Source organism: Trifolium pratense, linkage group LG6 (assembly GCF_020283565.1).
Source record: "Trifolium pratense cultivar HEN17-A07 linkage group LG6, ARS_RC_1.1, whole genome shotgun sequence".
Lineage (NCBI taxonomy): Eukaryota > Viridiplantae > Streptophyta > Magnoliopsida > Fabales > Fabaceae > Trifolium > Trifolium pratense.
The window spans coordinates 24,462,480-24,484,218 of record NC_060064.1 but is presented as its reverse complement, the minus strand read 5'-3'; the positions used below and the strand labels follow the sequence as shown (position 1 = coordinate 24,484,218).

Genomic DNA, 21,739 nt, shown 5'->3' with positions numbered 1-21,739 from the left:
CCACATCCAAATTTAATCCTCATAATAGGAATGAAGTCAGAAATCCATCACCATTTAGGAGGACTAAAATCAAGCTGGAGATCCAAGTCAATTTTAAGATTCATCATCATCATCATTGGCCACCACTTATTTGGTAAAAAACAACTTTGCAAAAGTGATTATCACTTGTGCTCATTCCCTCTTTTTAACGCATAAATTATCATTTAAATGAGTTGAATAGTAGATTCAATGAGCAAACACTTGAGAATAGCTTCTTATATTGAGTGCAATGTTTTTTTGGGTCAAGTATTGAGTGCAATTTTAAATCTCAATGATGCATTCAAGTCATTTAATGTTGACGGTATTTATAATTTTGTTGAGAAATTCTACGCTTCAAATTTTTCTATTAAAGAAAATATGATTTGCAACACTATGGAGCTTACCTCTATGCAAAAATGCCGAGTATAATTTCAGAAGTAAATTTGTTTCTTTTTATATTTGTTTGACAATATTAATAACGTTGAATATATCTCTTAAAATTTATTTTATCTTTACTAAGGGTAAATTATAAACTTGGTCCCCCCCAAGCTTACTTTCTGGTTGTGTCATTGGGTAGTAGGATTACAATTAGCTAGGGATATGGGAGTGTCACGGCTCCAAGTTAATAGTAACCAACAACTTGTGGTAAACAAGTAAAGTGGGAGTATCAAGCAAAGGAGGAAGTCATGATCGGTACCTAAATAAGGTCAAGCTACTTATGCAGAAGTTCAAAGAGATTAGGATCAACCATATCCCTCGAGGCGAATACGCCAAAGTGAATGAGTTGTCAAAGTTAGCAACCTTAAAGACTTTGATTCAACACAAATCCATTGTTACAATCACCGAGCATATTATGTGCAGTTACGGTTGATCCAACATGGATGAATGAAATCAATGACTACCTTATAAAGGGATACTTCCCAAGGATGAAGAACAAGCTCGGAAACTCAAGCAAGTTGCAACACACTACATTCTCATTGCAGACAGGTTGTACATAAGAGGTTACACTAGAGTTTTGCTTAGATGAATAGGGAGCAAAAGGAAGTATACTAGGGAGGTTGTGGAAATCATTGCAGCACAATGGCCTTAGTCACAAAGATACTCAACTTTGAATATGATAAGTCTAGCATGGTGGCAAATTGCAAAGAAACTTTCCAGAAATTTGACAAAAGCTAGAGGTTCATAAATGATAACCACCTGTGGTCATTCACTAGGTAATCACAGTTTGGCCCTTCAACACATGGGAACTAGATATTATGGAACCATTCTTATTGACACCAAGTCAGCTTAAGTTTATTGTGGTAGTAATAGATTACTTTCAAAGTGGATAGAAGGTGAAACTTTATTCACAGTCATCGTTGAAAGAATGTGAAGTTTCATATGGAGAGGCATTGTTTGCCGATATGAACTCCCATATGTTATTAACACAGATAATGAACTGGGCATTAAACTTAAATCGACTTTTGTTTAACACCATAAACTAATGGACAGGTTGAATCAGCCAATAAAGCGATCCTCAGTATTGTGGACAAATCATAGTACCCCTCAATTGTCAACTAAGGTAACGCCAGACAAACACATCTGACATCTCAGAGAGCTAATATGATAGTCATGTAGTAATTAATTAATCCAAAGGTGTGTATTAACATGAGCTAATATATGGATGCTCCCCATAATTCTCCCACTAATGCAAAATCAAATATTGTACCTAAAATTGTAAACCTTGCCGTTGATGAGATTACTGCAATGTCTAACTTTGCATTCTAAGCAAGTCTTTTGAAAGATGATTGTCTTGTTCTAATTAAACAGTCCAGTGAGTTGACTTGGATTCTAAAGAGAACAAATCTTCAAATAAATCACGAGTGGAAGTGAAAGGTGGAAGAAGGAAAGAGAAAAAAATCACTGTAGAAGTAGGAATGTAAGGGGGCAGAAGGGAAAGGGGAGCAAAGGGGTGGCCCTGGTGAGGGAAAAGGGTGAAGTACAAAGTTCATTTAGTCACAATGAAGTTTATTAAAGGACATCTAGATATACAACATCGCCTTCTCAAGTTTTTCATGAGTCAGGGTTCAATAAATTGATGTTTTAATTTAAGAAGCCACTGAACACTGATGCTATGATGCATGAGAATTGAGTAAAAAAAAAATGATGTATGAGAATCAATTACTGGGTTGGATGTAGAACATGCAATTCAAAGAATCGGTAAAGTTTGCACTACACATCCGAATGCATCCAAAAACAGCATCTACAAAAGAACATTTTACATTTTACTGCCATTCTTCTCAACAAAGTAAATAATACTGGACTCAATGCTACTCCTTTTTTTCATATAAAAATAATAAAGGAGCAACATCCTATTTACAAAGTTTCACGCTGCAAAGGGGCAAAGACAAGTAAAAATGAATGGGGGCAAAAACCACGACCTTGCAATTTTAAAAAGATGTATCAAAAATCATCAGCCAAAGTAACAAGCTTCAACATCACCCTGCAAAAAGAGTTTATTAACATGTTAGATGCAACTGGATAAGGAACTTGTTAGTAAAAACTATTCCATAGAAATAATTCCACATAATCATAGTAAATTAATATTATTTTTAATCTGATTTGTCATTGAAATGCCACAGAAATAATAAAAAAAAAGGTGGAAACTTTATATAAATCACCAATTCATTAAATAAATGACAACTTATGTGCATTTCCTTAGGTGTTTTTCGTGTTGTTCTTAACTTAAAATACACCTTTTGTGGTTACAACAAACTTTGAGAAATTGTGGATTTAAGGAAACCATGGTAGGTATGAATATTTTAAGTGAAAAACACAAAGTAACTACAGAAATGCACCTAATTTTTTTTTCTCAAGTAAATCACAGAGAAAGAAGTTATATGAAAACCTAGCTCTGATACTATGTAATATATTGTATTGGAAGTTTGAAAGGAGTGTATTATTCACAAAAATATATCTCTTAATTTGATAATTAAGAAAAAATAATATACTCCCTCCGTCCCAAAATATAAGGGAAAATTGGTCAACTAAAGTTGATGTATCTAGTCCAAATTTTTAACCAAATACATCAACTTTCTTTGACCAATTTTCCCTTATATTTTGGGACAGAGTAGTATCTCTTAATAAATAAATAAAAAAGAGAATATATCTCTTAATAATTGGAAGGGAGGATCAATCAAACTCCTAATCATATCCCACATTAATATAGCACATGTCAATTGTGTTTTCTAAAAAACTCTTCTCACTCTCTCAAGCTTCATATCCTATAAGTTCTCATTTGCTGATGGAAAATAAAGTGTACATCTGGAACGTTTTAGTTTATAAGCCTACAATTTGACACTCAGTATGCAGGTATCATATCAATCTTTTTTCTTGTATCATTCTAGGGTTAATGAAAACAAAGAACAACGTATGTGATTGATTTTAAGGAACGTGAAACATCAGAGAATTTGGGGGGTGGGAGGGAATCAAATAGAAAAGCCACAAAGGTAAAAATGAGGAACTATACCGTATAGGAAGTATGAATCTATAAACAGAAGGACCGAGAGCATGCACATAGCACCACTAGATCACAAAAATGTCACACCCAGTTATGGCATTTTTAATGCCTGCTTTAACTGTGCAAACACAGATGGATGCATACTGCTCATTGCAGCATTAAAAGATTCCCCATGAATGGCAACACATGTTTGTAGATTATCTCTCACAGAGTCCTCAAGTGACAGCTGATTTACACGGTCTGATAATTTGATCTATAGACAAAATAAACAAATGCATAAATTTGTTATTCATACAATATTGACACACACCATTCCGGAATGGATATTCGATATAGCTTTCATAATAACTTACCTGTCTTTTCCTGAATTCTTTACTAGGAATAGTGCCCTCATCAGGAGACGTACTGGAGCTCATGTCACCACTGTTATTGAGAACACATACATAAAGAATTATGTTTGTAAAACATGATGCTTGACATTTAAAAATAGGGAAAACACTGAGAGTCTAAATGTCGGTTGCTTTTGGAACTAATATTAACTGTTATCGAACTAAGAGGAAGCTGATCAAGATTCCACCCAAGCCCCGACTAATCTTTAATGAAGTGCGAAAAAAAGGATAATATAACAAGTACAAAAACCTAACCTGGACTCTTCCTCTGCCAAGTCATCATTTCTTCCCAGAATTACACTAATGCAAACACTGCACAACAATACATATATAGGGGTCATTTTCTCCCTTATTTGCACAAAACGTACTCCCTTTGGACTTGTAATTATATATAAGCAAAGATAACTAATAGTAAAGTAATTAAGATGTTAGTTAACATCATTAATCTTCTTGATATAATAACAAAATAATTGTATTCCCCAAATTACACCATCTCTTCATTTAATTTTCTATGAAAACTTGTATTCTGAGAATACTAATAAAATGTAAATGATATTTTTGAAATGAGAACATTAAATATGGTGGAATTGAAATTTGCTTATATGTGAGTCCACCATATAAGACTTGTTCTTTTGCTTATATTCGAGTCTGAATGGAGTATAATATTTAAAGGTATTAGTAATTAGTACCTTAAAATTTGCTCAAGTTTGTCAAGAACTTGAGGCAGCCTTAATGTCAGAATTATTGAGAGGGCTAAGCCAATTGTCTTCTTCTGGATGGAAGAAACATTATCTACCTGGAAAATCATATGTTGAATAAGAAAACAGATGCATAATATTGTGAAACGGTGTGTCTTAGAGACCGTTTGTTATAGCTTATTTTAGAAAAAAAATCACTTTTTTTATAAAAATAATTACTTTTAATTGTTTTGCATCTGTTTGTTATAGATTTTTAAAATAATCAGAAGTTAAAAATAATCAGAAGTTAAAAATAATCAGAAAACAGCTAAAAATGAGAAGCTACTAAGAGTAGCTTATAAAATAATAGATTTTTTTTAGAGGAGAGAGAAAAGAAATATTAAAAGAAGAAAGTTATTTGTAATTAAAAAAATCACTTTTATAAGTTGTATCCAAACAAACTAAAGATTATTTTATTTAATAAAAGTGATTTTTATTATAATAAACAAACACAAAGTAAATTCAACTTTTCTAAAAAACTCTAAAAACTAATCTCTAAATTATTTTACATCAAAATCACTATTTTTTTAAGGCAAAAGCTAAAATGTGCCCTAAGGGCACATGATAAGCTACTTAATATAGAAAAATTCTTCTCAAAAGTTGTGTATTTCACTTTTCAAAAGTCAAAGTGTTGTATTTTCCAAAACAAGAATTTTACTTTTGGATTCCTTAACATGTGCCCTTAGGGCACACATTAGCAAGACCCTTTTTTTAATCTGTAACAAACAGACCTTTAATCACACAACAGGGTCTCTTGGAAAAAATAAGGATCAACAGCGGCAATATATTTCAACAACAGCAACATATACTATGCTACAATAACATTGGTTAAGAGTCAAATGTGAAAATTGTTTTCTAAGGTTTGTCCAAGCACAGATAAGATACAAATATGCAATATATGGAGAACCCAAACAAGCACCACACTCACCTTATCAACCCAAATGTCAACCAGACAAAGAAGTATATTTTCTTGAACTGGGATAGATGCCGTCTGAAGCAGTTGAGAAGTAGATGGATCTGATGCTAATTGGGCAAGTGAATTTGTATTCATCACCAAAAGTCTTGCCAGGATGGCAGCAGAAGATGCTTTAACAGATGTTTTAGAGGGGTCCCGGTCATCTCCTCCACTCAAACATATGACAATTAATTTCTGCAGAAAATAACATGATACAAGAGTTGAAATTATGTCTATAGATTTTTAACTATAAGCCATAAGTTGAACACACATATGCTGCAAGTATATAACTAGACTTACTTGTAATGTATTGCTAATAAGTGGCGGCACTTCCATGGGGAAACACTGTAAAGAAGAAAAATAAAATAAACATACTGTTTTTGAGGATTCAATAAAATCATGTTATGATAAAAAGGTACAGAATAATGCTACCTTCAAAATTAAGACACAACCAAAGGAATTTATGAATAGCAAAGGGATTTATGAATTGATGCAGTTCATGGCAAGAAGGCAAAAATCTGCCATAACATCAGATGGCACTGCGGCCTATGGGAGTAGATAATATAATATAAATAGAAAAAATTGTGTAATATAATTAAACATCTAAGAAGTGGACAGAACTCAATGAGAGAACAGAGAGAGTGAACTAGAGAACGGAGAGAAATTGACAAAGGTCATAGGAGATGTAAGAGCAGAGGTGAGATGGAAGGTTAAGTGTAAAAATCAAGAATTGATATTTAAAACACCTCTAGTTTATAATACAGGTGGTTGACATTGCTCACTTTACTCTTAAAGTGGGTTGACATTACTCTCATTACTCTTAAAGTGGGTTACTACTAGGAGTTGGATCCTTATTTCTATTCAACTTATCAGGACTTGTTTTACATTTTACATAAAGTGATAGCTGGTAATTCTTTTAAAGGAATATAACAAGTTGATGGTTGTATAAACGGAATTGGTGTGAATTAAAAATTGCTGTAACCAACTTATAAAAAGTTGAGATTCATGTCTCAACAAATACTGGGGAATATTTATTCAAATGGAAAATAAATAATAAATGGAAAATAAAAGTTTAACGATCATGTGGAGTGAATATTTATTTTAAACATAGGAACACAGTATAAACAAACTGCATGAGGGGGTGACAGCCCCAATTTCACTATACTTGGGCCCACCCCTGATGTCAGTAATAAATTTGCAAGTTAAGCTAGGACCTACAAAATCACCTAATAAGAATTTAATTAAAAGCTTGTGGATAAGAGCAGGGGGAATATAGGTTATAGAAGATTTCAGAGTTACTACGTTGTAAGTCAAAGTCAAATTGTTGACAAGTTGTGCTTGTACTATGAGTATTAGTACTTGACGTAGTTAGTAGCATAAATTGAAGTCTGAATTAGGTTGTTGTATTTCTTTTGACTAGACGATCACAAATATCCTACTCACTCTAAATACACAATTTAGTTAGCCTATACAATGATGATAGAATATATATACGGCCTATCAATAATATACTCAATGTTATTATCATTTTTCTCTCTTTTTCTATCTTCATCCAAAAGCTATAACTCTTTACACGAAAACTTAAATACCGAAAGTAACAATTGATGAGATGGGAATAACATACCTGAATTAAGATATCAATGACAGGAAGAACAGAAAGTAGACCTCTGTCATTGACATTGCCAACAACTAAATCAAGAATTTTAGCAATATTTGTTGCATGCATGCTTAGAAAGTCATTTCCACCCAAAATTATGTAATCTTCAATTATGTTCACTGCAACCTGCACTTCAGATGAAGAGAATGTAAAAACAATTAACCAAGATATTAAAATAAGGTCAATAAAAATGTGCTGCTATAGTAAGGGTGTAAATAAATCAGCATGAATATGTAACAGTAACGGCCATAGGTGAAACGAAGGTTTCAAGCAGATAAACATAGCACAAAAAGCAGAGGGGACACTCTTAGCTGAAATATTGAAACATCTACATCAAATACAGAACGGAATGATTAAATATTTTTTGCATTATGCCACACAAATCTAGATGCAAGTGGAGTTCTCTGGAAACTAACACAAAACTACACTAATTTGAGTTCAATATATATTAGATACGAACACATTCACAATGCAATAAAATCAACTATGTTCTTTATATATATGCGAAAATAGTTATAGGAAGGGGAACTAGAAACAGAAGAAATTTTGAAGTCGAATTAATTCAAATATTATGTACGGCACATAACACAAGTGTTTGAAACAGTTGTCTCAATTCAACAACCGTCTATGCTGAAACCGTTACAATAATATTTCATCCAAAAGCCACTATCACACACACCATCTTTCTTTTGAAAACAAAGACCTAGAGTTAATTTAAAATTGATTTGTACGGAGTCAAGTCTAACCTCCAAATGGTCGAAGCTTCTCTCCATAATCCCCACAAGGCGTGAAAAATACGATAACAATTGAGGCACCATTGATGGAGCATGGGAAAGTGTGGCCTCCCATAACTGAAAGGTTGTGCATTAGAATTTTCATGATATATTCTCTCACAAAAATGTATCCAACTAATTAGTTAAAACAAAACATTACCAGCATGCTATCTTCAAGAAGATTGAGCTCATCTGGACTATTAATATCAATTCCATTCTCCAGAAGTGGCAGTAGTATATTGTAGCAAATGGGTGATTGATAACCAAGTGCAATCACAAAATTTCTCAAAGCAACCAGAAGCTGAATCTGTAGTAGACTTTCACCAGCAGATTCCTCCCAAACCTTACCATAACATAAGCAATAGATAAATAAGAAAAATTCAAATTTGCTAAGCTTGATGTTTAATTATAGCTACTCCTGCTATTCTATCATTATCACTTTCAGGGGTAAAAACCAAATAAGAATGTGATCAAACATGTCAATAAGTTTAAATTTAATTTAATCCATTAATTCAAATATACTAATTTCTAGGTCAAGATCCTTTCCATTTTATCCATTATCAAAGTTTTGGGAATATAAATATAATAATGTGATATTTGGTGGGTCCAATTATTTTCCATACATTTCAAAACTCTTGAAAACTATAGTAATGGAGACGGAAAATGGAGAGGATCCTAACCCCCTTCAACCTCCTTTGCTACTGACTCAGGTTAACCAGAATTAGTTGAACAATAAAGTATAAAAAAAATTGTCTTACTGCCTAGAAAGCTGTTAGATTCTTATTATTAAATAAATACTACATTTCACAATAGCAGTTATGGTAGTTATTAATATTATATAATAAGTAGTTATTTAGTTAGTTATGGATTGTGTGTGAATAAAAGGGAAATTGCAGGATATTGTGGATTATTCGGAATATTAGATAGTGGTTATTTGGGAGGGAGAGACCAAGCTCTCTAATTCTTGGAAGGGAGAGAACCAAGACTCTCGAATTTCTTGGGAACCTATTGTAATATTACTATTAATTCGTATCTTGGTACCAGTTTCTATCAAAATCTTTCTAGCTTTAAATTTTTGATGTTATGAACATTATGCTGAGTTGCATGAGAATCTTTAGAACTGAACATTATACACCTCTTCTTTTCTTGTGAGCCTAACCAAGCATTAAATGAACAAACCATAGTAGACAAAAAATAGAAGAAAATCATGTTTCCGTTACCTTTTGAAAAAACTGCACCAACTTGTTTGAAAATGGAATAACTTGACTAACATGTCCTATAAGGGTAGAGATCAAATTCAAAATCTGAACCTGAAAAAACATATTAAGAAAAATATCAACTACAATTCACTAATGGGACAATTTGGAAAGAAAATTCATATTTAGAATACTATTTACATGTGTTTGATATTGCCAACATTCACTTAATTCTAGATATCTACCAAAAAAAAAATATTTAAAAGAATGCCCAAAGAAAGGGTACCCAGCTGGATCAAATGTAATGCATAAGTGGGATTTCTACCGGCCAAAGATAGAAACAGCTAAACCAATAAAAAAAACTCCAAAATCAAGCCCCCCTGTAACAGTTAATTATGATACTAAAGAAGGTCAAGCAGTCAACAACATCCAAGCCTTGTCTATCTATCTGGTGAGGTTGACATCGTGGATCAACCAATATCATTATATACTACTATACCTATTTTTCAAAAAAGTATTTAAGGTAAGCTATAGTCTGTTGTGACCAGATGCTCAAGTAGAAAATAATGTTAACAGAAATAGTCCAAAACTTTGGCATGATTTGACCTAATGCGTACTATAAACCTACATGTTACATCTATCCTAGGGAAAAACTAAAAACTTCAACACAATAGATGAAGATTTCAACAAATAGTCGTTGAGCACTTCAATCCTAATCCTGACAGACTCAAATCCTCATTGTTGCCGATATTTCATAAATAATTGGTATGAGATTTTGTACTATACAACCTTCTGCTTCCCCAAAAAAATCTCCTTGAAAATTCCTTGCTAAATTGAACCACATGCTTTTTAGGTTGGATCACATGACAGGCCACATCCATTATAAAATACGACCCATTTTATACCAACTCTTCTGCTTGCTTTTGTATTACCATCATCACCAAGAAATCAATTCATCACTCTCTACTCTGGACTGGAGGGGAACCAATAGAAAGTTTTAACAGTTATGGTTCCCAGCCACCATATCCCTTCTCTCCTCTGCATGAATATTAATCACCCGGAAGAGGATTATTCCCTTCCATAATCCATCCCCCATTATTACACATTTCCCAAACAGTCTAAATGAATTTACTTTTTGATCAAAAAGAAAAGGTTGCATAGCAGTAGATTTTACCTTTGAATCAAATTCTTGAACGTCCTCAAACAACTTAAAACATGAGTCCCAACAAAGAGGAAGAAGGTCAACAAACTCCCTCTCTGAAAAGTTTGCATCTTCAACATGTAAGCACAGTGACCGACTGGCTGCCAGCTAAAAAAATTAATTTGCATGGTTAGATTGAAATAATAACAATGATAATGAGGCACAAATATATTGATCAAGCAGAGAAACAGAAGTAAAACCAATAGCAACATGTGTATGTTACGTACCCGGACAGATAAATCTTTACCCTGTAACAATCTGATTAAGGCACAATATACAGGCCTTTTTGTATCATCTTTAATCTGTGAAGAATAGAAAAGCCATAAGATATAGTAAATACAAATGGAGTGTTTCTTATTTGAAGATTTTAGACAGAGCAAGAGAATAACTAATTATTTACTATAATAACCATGTCATTCAAAAATAAATTTTACTATAATAACCATGTTCTTATATCTACGTTGAAATTATTAAACCTGTACATGTTTTGAATAGCAAAATTTAGGTCGTGAGAGAAAGCAATGCACCAAATCTTGAGTAAAATCAATAATGAAAATGTAGAAATTTACTCACAAAGGAACGAATCAACTATATACCTCAGAAACCCACTGTCCCAAAATTACCGCAACTTTACGATGAATAATAAACAGATTTGGATGATCATTTGAAAGCTCGTGCGATAAAGCACCATTAAACCTGCAAATAAATGATTTAGAACGAATTTCAAAGTACTTTTTGCACCAGGCAGAGCCTAACAAAAGAAGAGTCTAATATCAAAAACATAATAAACTACAAAATTGAACTGTCATTAAATATACATAACTCTTCTTAGAATTGGGAGTTGGGGCTAACTCAACCTTATAAAACCAGCTTCGAAGGTGAGGATTACCCTCACTTGTAAATGCCATCTCGCAACTCTGAAGTCAGAACCATTAAATAAGTAAACTCTTAAGATTTGTTGCAGTTTGAGGTTGCAAATATCTCTCTCCAATTATGTGTTATGTGCATATCTGCATATCTGAGTGCGAATAGACATTTTGGCATTTCTGGTAAATGATGGGTATGTCCTTGGATCATCTTCTAGACATTATTTTCAAGGGTTTGATGACAAGGAAAATAACATTTGTTGCAATGTGCTGTTTATGGCATTTTATTTTTGGTTGGATAGGAATGCCTATATCTTCGAAGGTGTAGCTTCACCTCTGACTTAATAGTTAATATAGGATAGAATCGTTTTATGCTTAGCTCACGGATTTTAAACATGATAAGTAATTTATATAGAAAAAGAGACTGGACAGCTCTGCTACACCAACTAATTATTAGGAATTCCCAGTGTTTTCTTTCTTCTTTTTGTTGTCTTTGTTGAGAGCTTCTTATCTACCAATCTCTAGTAACTTCTATACATTTTCTTTAAATAGAATCAAAATATGGATCTTACAAGTAACCAAATATAATAGATAGCATAATAGGTTTAGACTCACCAGTCTTTAAAGCTCAGATAGTTTGAGAGTTCATAATAAACATAAGCGGCAGCACCATAGGCAGCATCTTTAAGAAGTAACACAGAAGTAATTTCTGTCACTGTAGTCGGGCAATTGTTCATGGTCTCTTGAAGAAGAGAAACCACAGCAGGAGCTAGCAGCTAAATTAAACAGTCAAGGTTGCACATACATATTAGTCTATAGTCAATATAGTCATTGAAATATCTCATAGAAAATACAAGATAACATGTGATCTTCAAATGTCACTTACTTGACTATTATTTTCGAACAATACAATGTACAGAGCTTCAGCACATGGCCTCAATTTTTCTGTCCACTGGACCATATCCTGCTCGTGATGAAAAGACTCGGGGTTACGGTACCACTCCTCCAAATCACTTGCTGTCAGAACAAAATACCTGTTGGGAGCTAAGGGCACTGTTTAGTCTGGAAATAGAGAGCATAATCATGAGGATATTTATAACTGACTCTTGATGCAAATGAAAATTATGTAGCTGAACCTCAGTAGCTTGTCAGCATGAAAAATGTATATAAACAACAGAAAGTTAGTTAATTTCAAAACAAACATTTCACATTCTTCTAAGACATCTGCATCTACTCAATCAATCAATTATATGCAAACATAATGAATATGTGCACAGACTCTTACATGATAGTAACATTGCTGAACTGCACACTATCATTTGAAACTGTGGTTTTTATTTTCTAGGTCCATATACAAAGAGAAGAAATAACTGGCAAGAATAAAAGATGAATGGCCTGGTTTATGTCATTAGAAATTGAAGTTGAACAAACTATTAGTTGAAAAATCAAGTAATCCAACTTCAGATATCTTTTTGGTTCAGAAGGTCCTTGATGATTATGTTGAAGAACCTTTTTTATCCAGGGAAGTGTTCGATGATGATAATGTTGGAGATGATATTGATGATGTTGTAAGAGGATTGGTCATTTGAAGGCATAATTATGTTCTTTTTTAAATGTTTTCGCTTTTCAAACTTATGTTTTGATTTTTTATGTAGAAAGGTCTTATCTATATACTTCGCTAATTTGCATTATTATGGAGTTGGATCCATTATTTAACCATTAATTGTGTAAAGTGAGTAATATCAACCATTAATTAACAAATTAAAGGTAGATATTGTAGGTACATCATAACAAATAACGAGTTGTTAAAATAAAAACCCTTGATTATCTCACTACACACTTTAGAGGATCCAAATCCTATGGAGTTATATAATTTGAAATGTTGAATTAGTATGTGTTACTAGTGTTCTATATGTATGTGTTAATGTTTTTATTTTTGGTAAAATTTGACAAAATTGTGTATAAACAAACATATGGCATGCCTTCAGACCTTACTCGGCTGAGAAAATAAGAAATATGCAGGTCAAATAAACAAGTCAAGAAGAGCTTGCGAAGTGAATACCTTGTTATCAATACATTGCACAAAAGAACTATCCGCTCATTCGGAAGAAGGGAGGTTACAACACCGCCAACTGCACTGGAAATATTTTTCTTCATCTGCTCCAGTGTAACTCCATTTTCATCCACCACCCGACCAGTAAGACTTGGCTTGTATTCCTTACATTCCAGAATATTCTTAATCATCACCATACATTGAATGAGAAATTGTTCAAATGACAGTAGATTTGGCTCCGGGTCTGTTATTTTATTCAAACAGAAGTCCATGACTGATGAAAGAACAAATTTATCCCCAAAGGAGTAAGGATGTCTTCCCTGAATGGCAATTAAAATTTTCATCAATTTGGTACATGATCTCTTTAGAAAGTCCCAAAATTTAGGATACTGCTTTTGAAAAGACGAATCTGCAGGCAAAGAAAACGTCCCGAGAGGTAAGACTAAAAGCAAGAAATAAGTAGCATTTTATGCACAAGAAAAAGCACAGAAAGTGAACAAATACTATTTATGTTTTCTTTCCAACAATATGAGAACTAGACATTGTAGAGTGAGGAGGGAAGGAAATATTTAAAGGTTCAATATTTAGCATGGCATCTCGCTACATAGCATATAGCTACTGTCTATTACTACTGAAAGATAAAGATAAATTGAGAAACACATAATTGTTATATTTGTGGATACACGTGTTACAAATAAAACCACTATGACAGGTTAAAGAGGCAGTAGTCATTGTATATTTTCATTGTCCGTCACAAAGATATCACTTTTAAGTATCCACCTCAGTATCCATTTTTGCTATATTATTTACTTATTTCATTTTTATTGACACTTCACCACCCATTTTTATTGACACTTCACCACTACCATTGAGAAATGTCGGTCTTACGGCTTTCCTTTGAATTTGATAGTAGGTATGCAAGCAAAAACTATGCCGAGTACATTTCTCCATTTCATCCGGCCAGCTTGACTTCTGTGTGTGACTTCCATATCAATCTCCCTATCAATTCATAAAATGAATTCAAGCTACTTAAATCATCCAAGTAATGGAATGATGTGATTCACCTCCAAAACATTGCTAATATACATCTTACTGAACTTGTGAGCATTTCATATTGTCTGTCACACTCATACTCAACAAAATCCCTTTGACTCCAAAGTTTCTAACTTACTCGTCTCGATTCACCAACATAACTATATCATCCAGCAACTTACGAGCATGCAATAAAACATTATTGCTTGTGTGTGCCTAAGTACATCCAATACTAAGGGACTAAAAGTTGACCTATGGTACCAAATCTTTCATTACTGCGCTAATAAGAAACTTTATCTACATCATGTTTGGATAATCAATTTCCCAGTTGAAAATAAATAGAGAGAAAAGTGTAAATTACACAATATCATTTGATTTTACAAATAAGGAACTTGACACGCAAAAGAATATACTATCTAGCTCATAATGAAAAACTTATTCTTGTCCAGGACACAAATGATTCTTAACATTTTCACTTTTAACAACTTAGATTATACAATTGTTTAACTTAAACACATGGATAATCATAAATGCATAAGAAATAGCAGTCTCACAATATGGAAGAAACGATTGAATGGCACTTAAGAGAGCAGTTGAGACTTCCTTGACTGGCCGAACCTCCTACAAAATAGTAATACCAGGCCCATCATCATAAATTTTGTATTGAATAACTTCAAAATCTAAAAACAAAAAGGTGATAAAATTTTCAAGAAATGGAAATCACAATCACAATAGAGAAAAAGAATGAAACACGAAACAGAGATAATTACCTGAAAGCACTTGGAATCACTTTGAAATCCTGAAATAATTAACTGTCGTATGATCTTTGAACATAACAACCATCTCTCACATGTAAGATAAAGTTCATGATGCTGATCATCAGCATTGGAATTATAGTTTTGAGAAAGAGCAGAGAAACCATGCAGCAGTGCCTGCACATCACTCTGCCAGAGGCGCCAGCTATAATCAAAGAATTGGGATGATATCTGCAAAAGAAATCGGTTGAGGTATTCAATTATTCAAAGAATATGTACAGGATATTGAATAGTAATCTTAATCAAGAAAAATCACATCAATTGGATGCAGAATTTAATGGCAGAAGAGGGAAGATTCAAAACATTGGGGGAAAACAATAAAAGGAGGGCAATATAAACCCCAAAAGAGTCTAGATGTTAGACCATGTATAATACATATGTCTATATAAGGGAAAATGACAATTATTCTTAGTGGGGAAAAAAATTAAAATATGGTCCAACAAAAAAGCCCGCAGTCTCATAGCATGGGGGAGAGAAAATTATTCACCTTAGGGTGCATTTGATATGCTAAGAAATAAGGGATTGGACAAGACTACTTCAGTTGTACTGTGTTTGATTTTAAAATTGTTCTTGGGACTGGAAAAATTGGGGGGCAAGGGACTGGACAATTTTTTGTCTCAAGTACAAGTTATCTAAAATGCCAAAATAGCCATTTGTCCACAAAACATCGTTCAAGACAAAAAAAAAAGTTGTTCAATACCTTAAACGTTTGTTCTATCTTGTGTTGTACTGTCCTATGCTTACCTTTTTCAAATCAAATGCACCCTTAGGTAATGAAGGTGGGCAGGTTTATGATGACCACTCCCAGTCAGATGCTTAGAAAGCAGTTTCTCTTAATGGTGATCCAATTCATTTTCACTAAATGGACGAGTGAAGACAAGAACCTAGGAGCTAAAGGAGGATAATTAGATATAGTTTATTTTATACCAGTTAGTAGGAGCTATGAGCAAGGCTTGCTATCAGAGAGCCACAAACAGGTCAAACTAGTGTTTTGTTACAAATGGAGGCAGTAATGCTCGAGGTCAATATGTTAATGAAAAAATGATTCGTGGCCATTTTGTATTATCCTTGTCGTCATTTATGTTTTGGATTGGAAAAAAATCACTATAAGCCTTCCCTGCCTGCAGATCAAACGATACCGCATAGTCTATCACGTATCATGTTTGATGACAAACCAATTAAAATATAAACCCTTTTCCATAGTTTCATTTATAATTTATTTAAGTCACCCTCTACCTCTAAATATTATAATTTAGAAATATATTACCAATTAGAAAAAATATAAATATAAATATAAAGGAATTAAGTAGAACTTATAGAACAAACCTCACCATTCATTCAAGCTATATCATGTAGAAAAGTGAAGTTATTCTTTGATTTTATATATAAGATTATTTTTACCCTTGGCTAAGTTAGTACTACTACATTAACACCCGCATGCATAATCTTTTACCATGTAGGACAAAATTAGATGCAATGCTATGACTTCCCATCCACAATTTCTGCTATATTTTGTGCTTCAGCACTTTTAATACGTATAATGATATGTTCTCCTAACAAATCCTACAAATTACATACAAGATATAGTAATAAATAAAATAATTTTTTAGAAGACTAAAAAAGCCAAGGATAAGAATAATTATAGAGGTTTGCATGTAATTGAATAATGATGGTTGGTATTTTTATATTTTTGAAATGTACAGCATAAATGCAAAGATTGAGACAACGTAAGCAATAAAAAAAAAATAATATACAGAATCACACCTCTGCAAAGTTGCGCTGGTCTGCGGTAAGCCGTTTTGTAGACAACTCCTTTAAGGTCCTAAATAGAATCGTAAAGATTCGGTGGGAGGCAAGAACATCTGCTGATTGAAGTTGTTGAGATAAAACCAAAAAGATGTCTGGCCTGAGAAGTCATTACATTAGCATATCAATACATAGAGCATGCATTAAGAAGAAATCATAAAACCAAATGACAATATAAATGATAGCATCTATGCAACAAAAAAGAACACCTTGCAAGTCAATAAAACTCGTCTCAGATAAAACTTACAAATTGAAACATTATTTGCTCAAATAAAATTAATGCATAAAAATACAATTTAGACTTTCAGTATATGCTAATAGGAGTTCACAAATTAATGAATCAAACTAGACAAACAAAAAGAGAAGCAAACACAAGAGGAATTGAAATTTCAATGGCAATGGTGTAGACTGTAGACAGCAATTATTCTTGGACAGGACAGAAATAAACATCAAAAAGTACCATTCTTTCGGATAATCAATGCGAGCAATCTTGGAGATTAGTACAGCCAACATTAGAGCTATCTGCATTTCAAAAAATAAAAGAAAATAGAAGTAAATATCGACAGCTTATGACAAATTCAAAACGTATAGCCAGTAAAATAAAATACGATAAAACACTAAAAGTCTACCAAATTGGAGGGTGGATGGCTATCATTTACAATGAATTCTAACCTAAACCATGACAAAGAATCTAGAATTTTAAAATCATACAAGACAAAACAACTTGGAACCATGTGCAAATCGAACAGCATTGATTATAAATCATCCAACCCATCGCTAAATGAGACCATTTCTAGGACCAAAGTGACTAATTTTGACATAAGAGACAGTAGTGGTAACAGGCACTAACAAGTCAAGTACCAAACAAAATGTCAAAATCACAAACAAGTAAAGTACGAAATCACTAACAAGCACCATCCAAGTCATAACACAGTCCTAAAAAAACACCTGATCACTCTCTTCTCTCAAGTGCATCAACAACTTCTGCTTCAAATGCGCTTTCTCCTCATTGGTAATTCCCCTGAACAAAAGGAAGAAATACAAAAGCCACATTACAATCTACACACTGCATGTTTAATCCAGCTTGATTTTCACACCAAAAATTAAAAACTCTCAACAGCATTTTGATTACAACTTTTTTCTCTGAACATATAATAAGCTAATACTCAATAAAATCACATTCAGAAGCGCTTACGTAGAATCACGACGCTGGCGCCAGTAACGATTAATACTGTTTTTGAAATAAACAGTTGCCATTAAACGCACATCAACTTGCGACGCCAAATCCTTAGCAGTAATCACTTCCTACAGTTCCATTCACCAAAAGAAAAAGCTCAATAACAAAGCAAAACAAAACAAAGAAACAAGTAACACAATGCGAAGTTCATCGGAACCCTAAGAGAGAGAGAGAGAAAGAAGTACCAGGAGGCATGAGCAGAAGCCACGTCTAGACTCAGATTGCGCAAGGGCTTCTTCAGCGGGACCACGGAGACGATGATCGGCGCTCATGGAATTGGCGAGGAGCGAGTACATCGCCGCCACGTCGGAGACCGAAAGCGCCATCGGTAAACGACGTCGTAGAGAACCGTTTGTTTGTTTGCGTTTTGGTTAGAACTTGGAAAATGGAAAAGTGAAAATGAATCAGTGTTCGGTGGTGTGAGAGGGATTTATCGATTTATTTATATAATATTATTATTATTATAGTTACTTTGAAATGGAAGGAAGATAGAATAGAAGAAAGAAGAAAAAAAGTGTGTTGTTTTTTTTAAGAGTGTTTGAGATTGAGAGGGTTTGAGACTCTTTGGTTGAATTGAAGCATTTAGCTGCAGAGGGTGGTACAAAATGGGGGTGTATAGGCTAATGGAAGTAAAAAGGGGTTTCAGATTCAAAAATGCACCATCAACCTCTTTGATGCCAACTCATTTTGCTCGTTTTTGTTTGGTGGCTATTTTTGCCACCCTACCAAATACTCGTGCGCCCTTTTTACATATCCGCTATTTAAGTAGCAGATGTTATAAAATCAAAAATTTTGGGTAAAAATGTTGTCCGCTACTTAAGTAGTAGACAGTGTTTGAGTAACCAGTAGGACAACAAAAGTATCTCCCTTTTTATTTTTGTTGTTGTTTTTCTTTCATTTGTGGGTAGACTTAAAGAAGTAATGGGCTCCTCATATGAGGATGTAAGAATCTTTGTTTTTTTACGTGTAGAAGATGGTGAAGGGAGGTGTGGTATTGGCACCCCATGTCTTTTTTACCACTACCTTCTAGTCATTATTTTAAGAAAAAATTTACTTTTTAGATTCAAATAATGTTTGATGTATCTGATTAATATTATAGGTTAGATACATCAAACATTATATTAACCTAAATAATTTTTTTCTTATAATGAGGCCTAGAGGGTGTATTTATTCAAAATTTATATCATTTGAATGTATACATAGGAAAATTTGAATTTTACTTTCATTCAATTTGCTTGTTTATGTTTTTGTTGTTTGTTTTCTCTCCCGACCCCGTGTTTCTTTTATATCCCCTGAATTTCTAATTTTATCCTTGAAAAAACTTCGATTTGTAGAAACCGAAGTTTTTTTTGTCTTGAAAACAAATTTCGGTTTCTAAAAATCAAATTTTACTCTGAATTTGCACTAGAAAAAATTCGGTTTCTGCGAACATAATTTTTCTGCAAGGGCAAAATTGGAATATTGGGGGTATAAAAGAATCATGGGGGGTCGGGAGAGAAAACATTTCCTATGAGAATGTAAGAATCTTTGTTTTTTACTTGTAGAAGATGATGAGGGGGGAGGGGGGGGGGGGGTATTGGCACCCTTATAAGAAAAGGATGGCCTACTAATTACGTAGAAAAGGGGTCGGGCTATTACACCTGTCACTGATTCTGGGAAAGACAATGATGCCTCCATACTGTCTGCTTTCTCCTCTTCCATGCATCATACCGACCACGAGGTACCTTAGAGTTTTAACTTAAATTGCTTTATGCATTGGTAAGATATAAGATTAGAAAGATCTAATATTTTGTTTGTTTCTAGGTTTAGGTCTTTCAATTTGATTAATGTGTTGATAATGATTTGTAAGATGAGTTATTATGGGGTGTTGCTTGGTTACACAAAGTTGCAAAGAATTCAATGTGCCTAAATTACATTTTTTAAAACAATTATGTCGCAACAATTCTAAACGGTTGTGGGTGGTTTATAATTGTATTTATGTTTCTTGTCTTATGTTATATTAAATTTAATAAATCTTCGTTGGTTGTTTCAATGAAAAAAAAATACTATGACATGTGTTTTATGTTTAGAATTTCATTTTTATCGATCAAAACTATGTAGTGATCATTAAAACTTGTTGACTTTGTAGGAGGTGGCTGCAGACTCTTGTTCTATTTTTATTTTTTATTTTAATTTCATTGGTCCTAGGCACATTTAGTGCACCACCACCACTATATGTTAAAATAACAAAATAGCGTTGTCAGTTTGTTTTTCTTTATCGACATTCTGACATTCTTTTATCTTATTTGGTCGCTTATAGGGACAAAATCACTTTTACTATGGTGAACGATCTAAGAAGAATTGTTATTAAAATTGCTAAAACATTTTTTCTCGGTATGGTTTTAATTGTTCCGTTTGAGGTGGTCACAACATGATTCCACCCATCTAGCAGAGGATATCATGTATTCATTATGCTTAATTGTTTATGGTTTTCATCATAATTCATCCATATTTGCTACATTTCACAACTGAATTTTTTTGGTGAAAACTGAACTAACTTCAAGGACAAAGCATTGATCCAAAAAACGGTTCCAAATTTATCTACGACATAAATTTATCCATTGTAACGCATCATATCATCCAACGTTTTTCCACCCTCATCTATTGATATTGTAATTTTCTTTTCTCCAATGGAAACTTCCAACCTTTTATGACCTCATATTAATGCAAAGACCATGCAACAACCCTCAACAGAAAACAAGATTACTTTGCAACCAAGACTAACACGTGGAAACCCATTATCACATAAAGTATATAGTTCAAACAACTCAATAACTTGAACTTTCATCAAATTCACCACTTTTTGCGTTGGAGGAATTTGAATCTTGAAAAACTTTGATGAGCCACCCTTTCTTAGAAGTTAAGGGTTCGTTATAATGTTGTGATGGTTGAATGCGGTATATTTTAGTTTGGATTAGAAAATGTCCTTTATGTGGAATGCAAAGATTGTTAGAGAGAGGATGAAGAGGAATAAAAGATCGCCGTAAATTACAGATACTGCGAATCAAATAACATCTGGTATAGTTTTGAGATTTTTTAATATAAGTTTGAACACACTATTTTTCACATAGGCGTACACTTTTTTCCAAGTCTTTTGTTGCACTGATCAATTGCCTTTTTTTTATGTATATGTTCGTCTTCTTTAAGTCTCCACCATTCGTCCCCTTTCTACTATTTAAAAATCCAAACGGTGAGTAATAATGAAAGATAAACCACATCTTGGATTTGATTTTGAGACAAAAAATGTTAAAATTGCAGTTAATAATGATAAAAGATGTTTGAGATGAGTATGCTTTGAATTCAACCTTTACGTTTATATTTGAAATTGACAATCTAATTCCAAATTATAAACCGGGCTGGCCTGATAATTTAGGTTTGGAGTTCGAAGTGTGCTACTCTAGGTTTCAGGTTTGAATTCTACCAATTTTTATATTGGGCCAGTTCATATTGCTTTGACTTCAATTGA

General features: G+C 33.2%; 1 protein-coding gene across 1 annotated transcript; it reads right to left on the bottom strand.

The window, feature by feature from the left end:
* Positions 1-2,261: 2,261 nt before the first annotated feature.
* On the bottom strand, positions 2,262-18,902 carry LOC123889683 (importin-11-like). Its single transcript, XM_045939130.1, has 24 exons — positions 18,420-18,902; positions 18,193-18,302; positions 17,946-18,018; positions 17,458-17,519; positions 16,956-17,097; positions 15,147-15,362; positions 14,931-14,997; positions 13,354-13,753; positions 12,178-12,325; positions 11,907-12,067; positions 11,022-11,121; positions 10,653-10,727; positions 10,399-10,533; positions 9,249-9,338; positions 8,189-8,371; positions 8,002-8,106; positions 7,223-7,381; positions 5,899-5,943; positions 5,572-5,793; positions 4,596-4,702; positions 4,162-4,218; positions 3,871-3,940; positions 3,527-3,770; positions 2,262-2,500 (listed from the first exon to the last, which is right to left on the bottom strand). The coding sequence occupies exons 1-23, from the start codon at positions 18,558-18,560 to the stop codon at positions 3,609-3,611; spliced, it is 3,030 nt and encodes a 1,009-aa protein (XP_045795086.1). The 5' UTR covers positions 18,561-18,902; the 3' UTR covers positions 2,262-2,500; positions 3,527-3,608.
* Between the last annotated feature and the right edge of the window lie 2,837 nt (positions 18,903-21,739).

Bases quoted from the DNA above. Each gene is read 5' to 3' on its own strand.
- LOC123889683 (XM_045939130.1), bottom strand. From the start codon at position 18,560: ATGGCGCTTTCGGTCTCCGACGTGGCGGCGATGTACTCGCTCCTCGCC. The intron at 13,754-14,930 runs GTGAGACTGCTA...CTTTGCCTGCAG, and splicing joins TCAATCGTTTCTTCCATATT to ATTCGTCTTTTCAAAAGCAG. The intron at 7,382-8,001 runs GTTAGACTTGAC...TCTGAAGTGCAG, and splicing joins GAAGCTTCGACCATTTGGAG to GTTGCAGTGAACATAATTGA.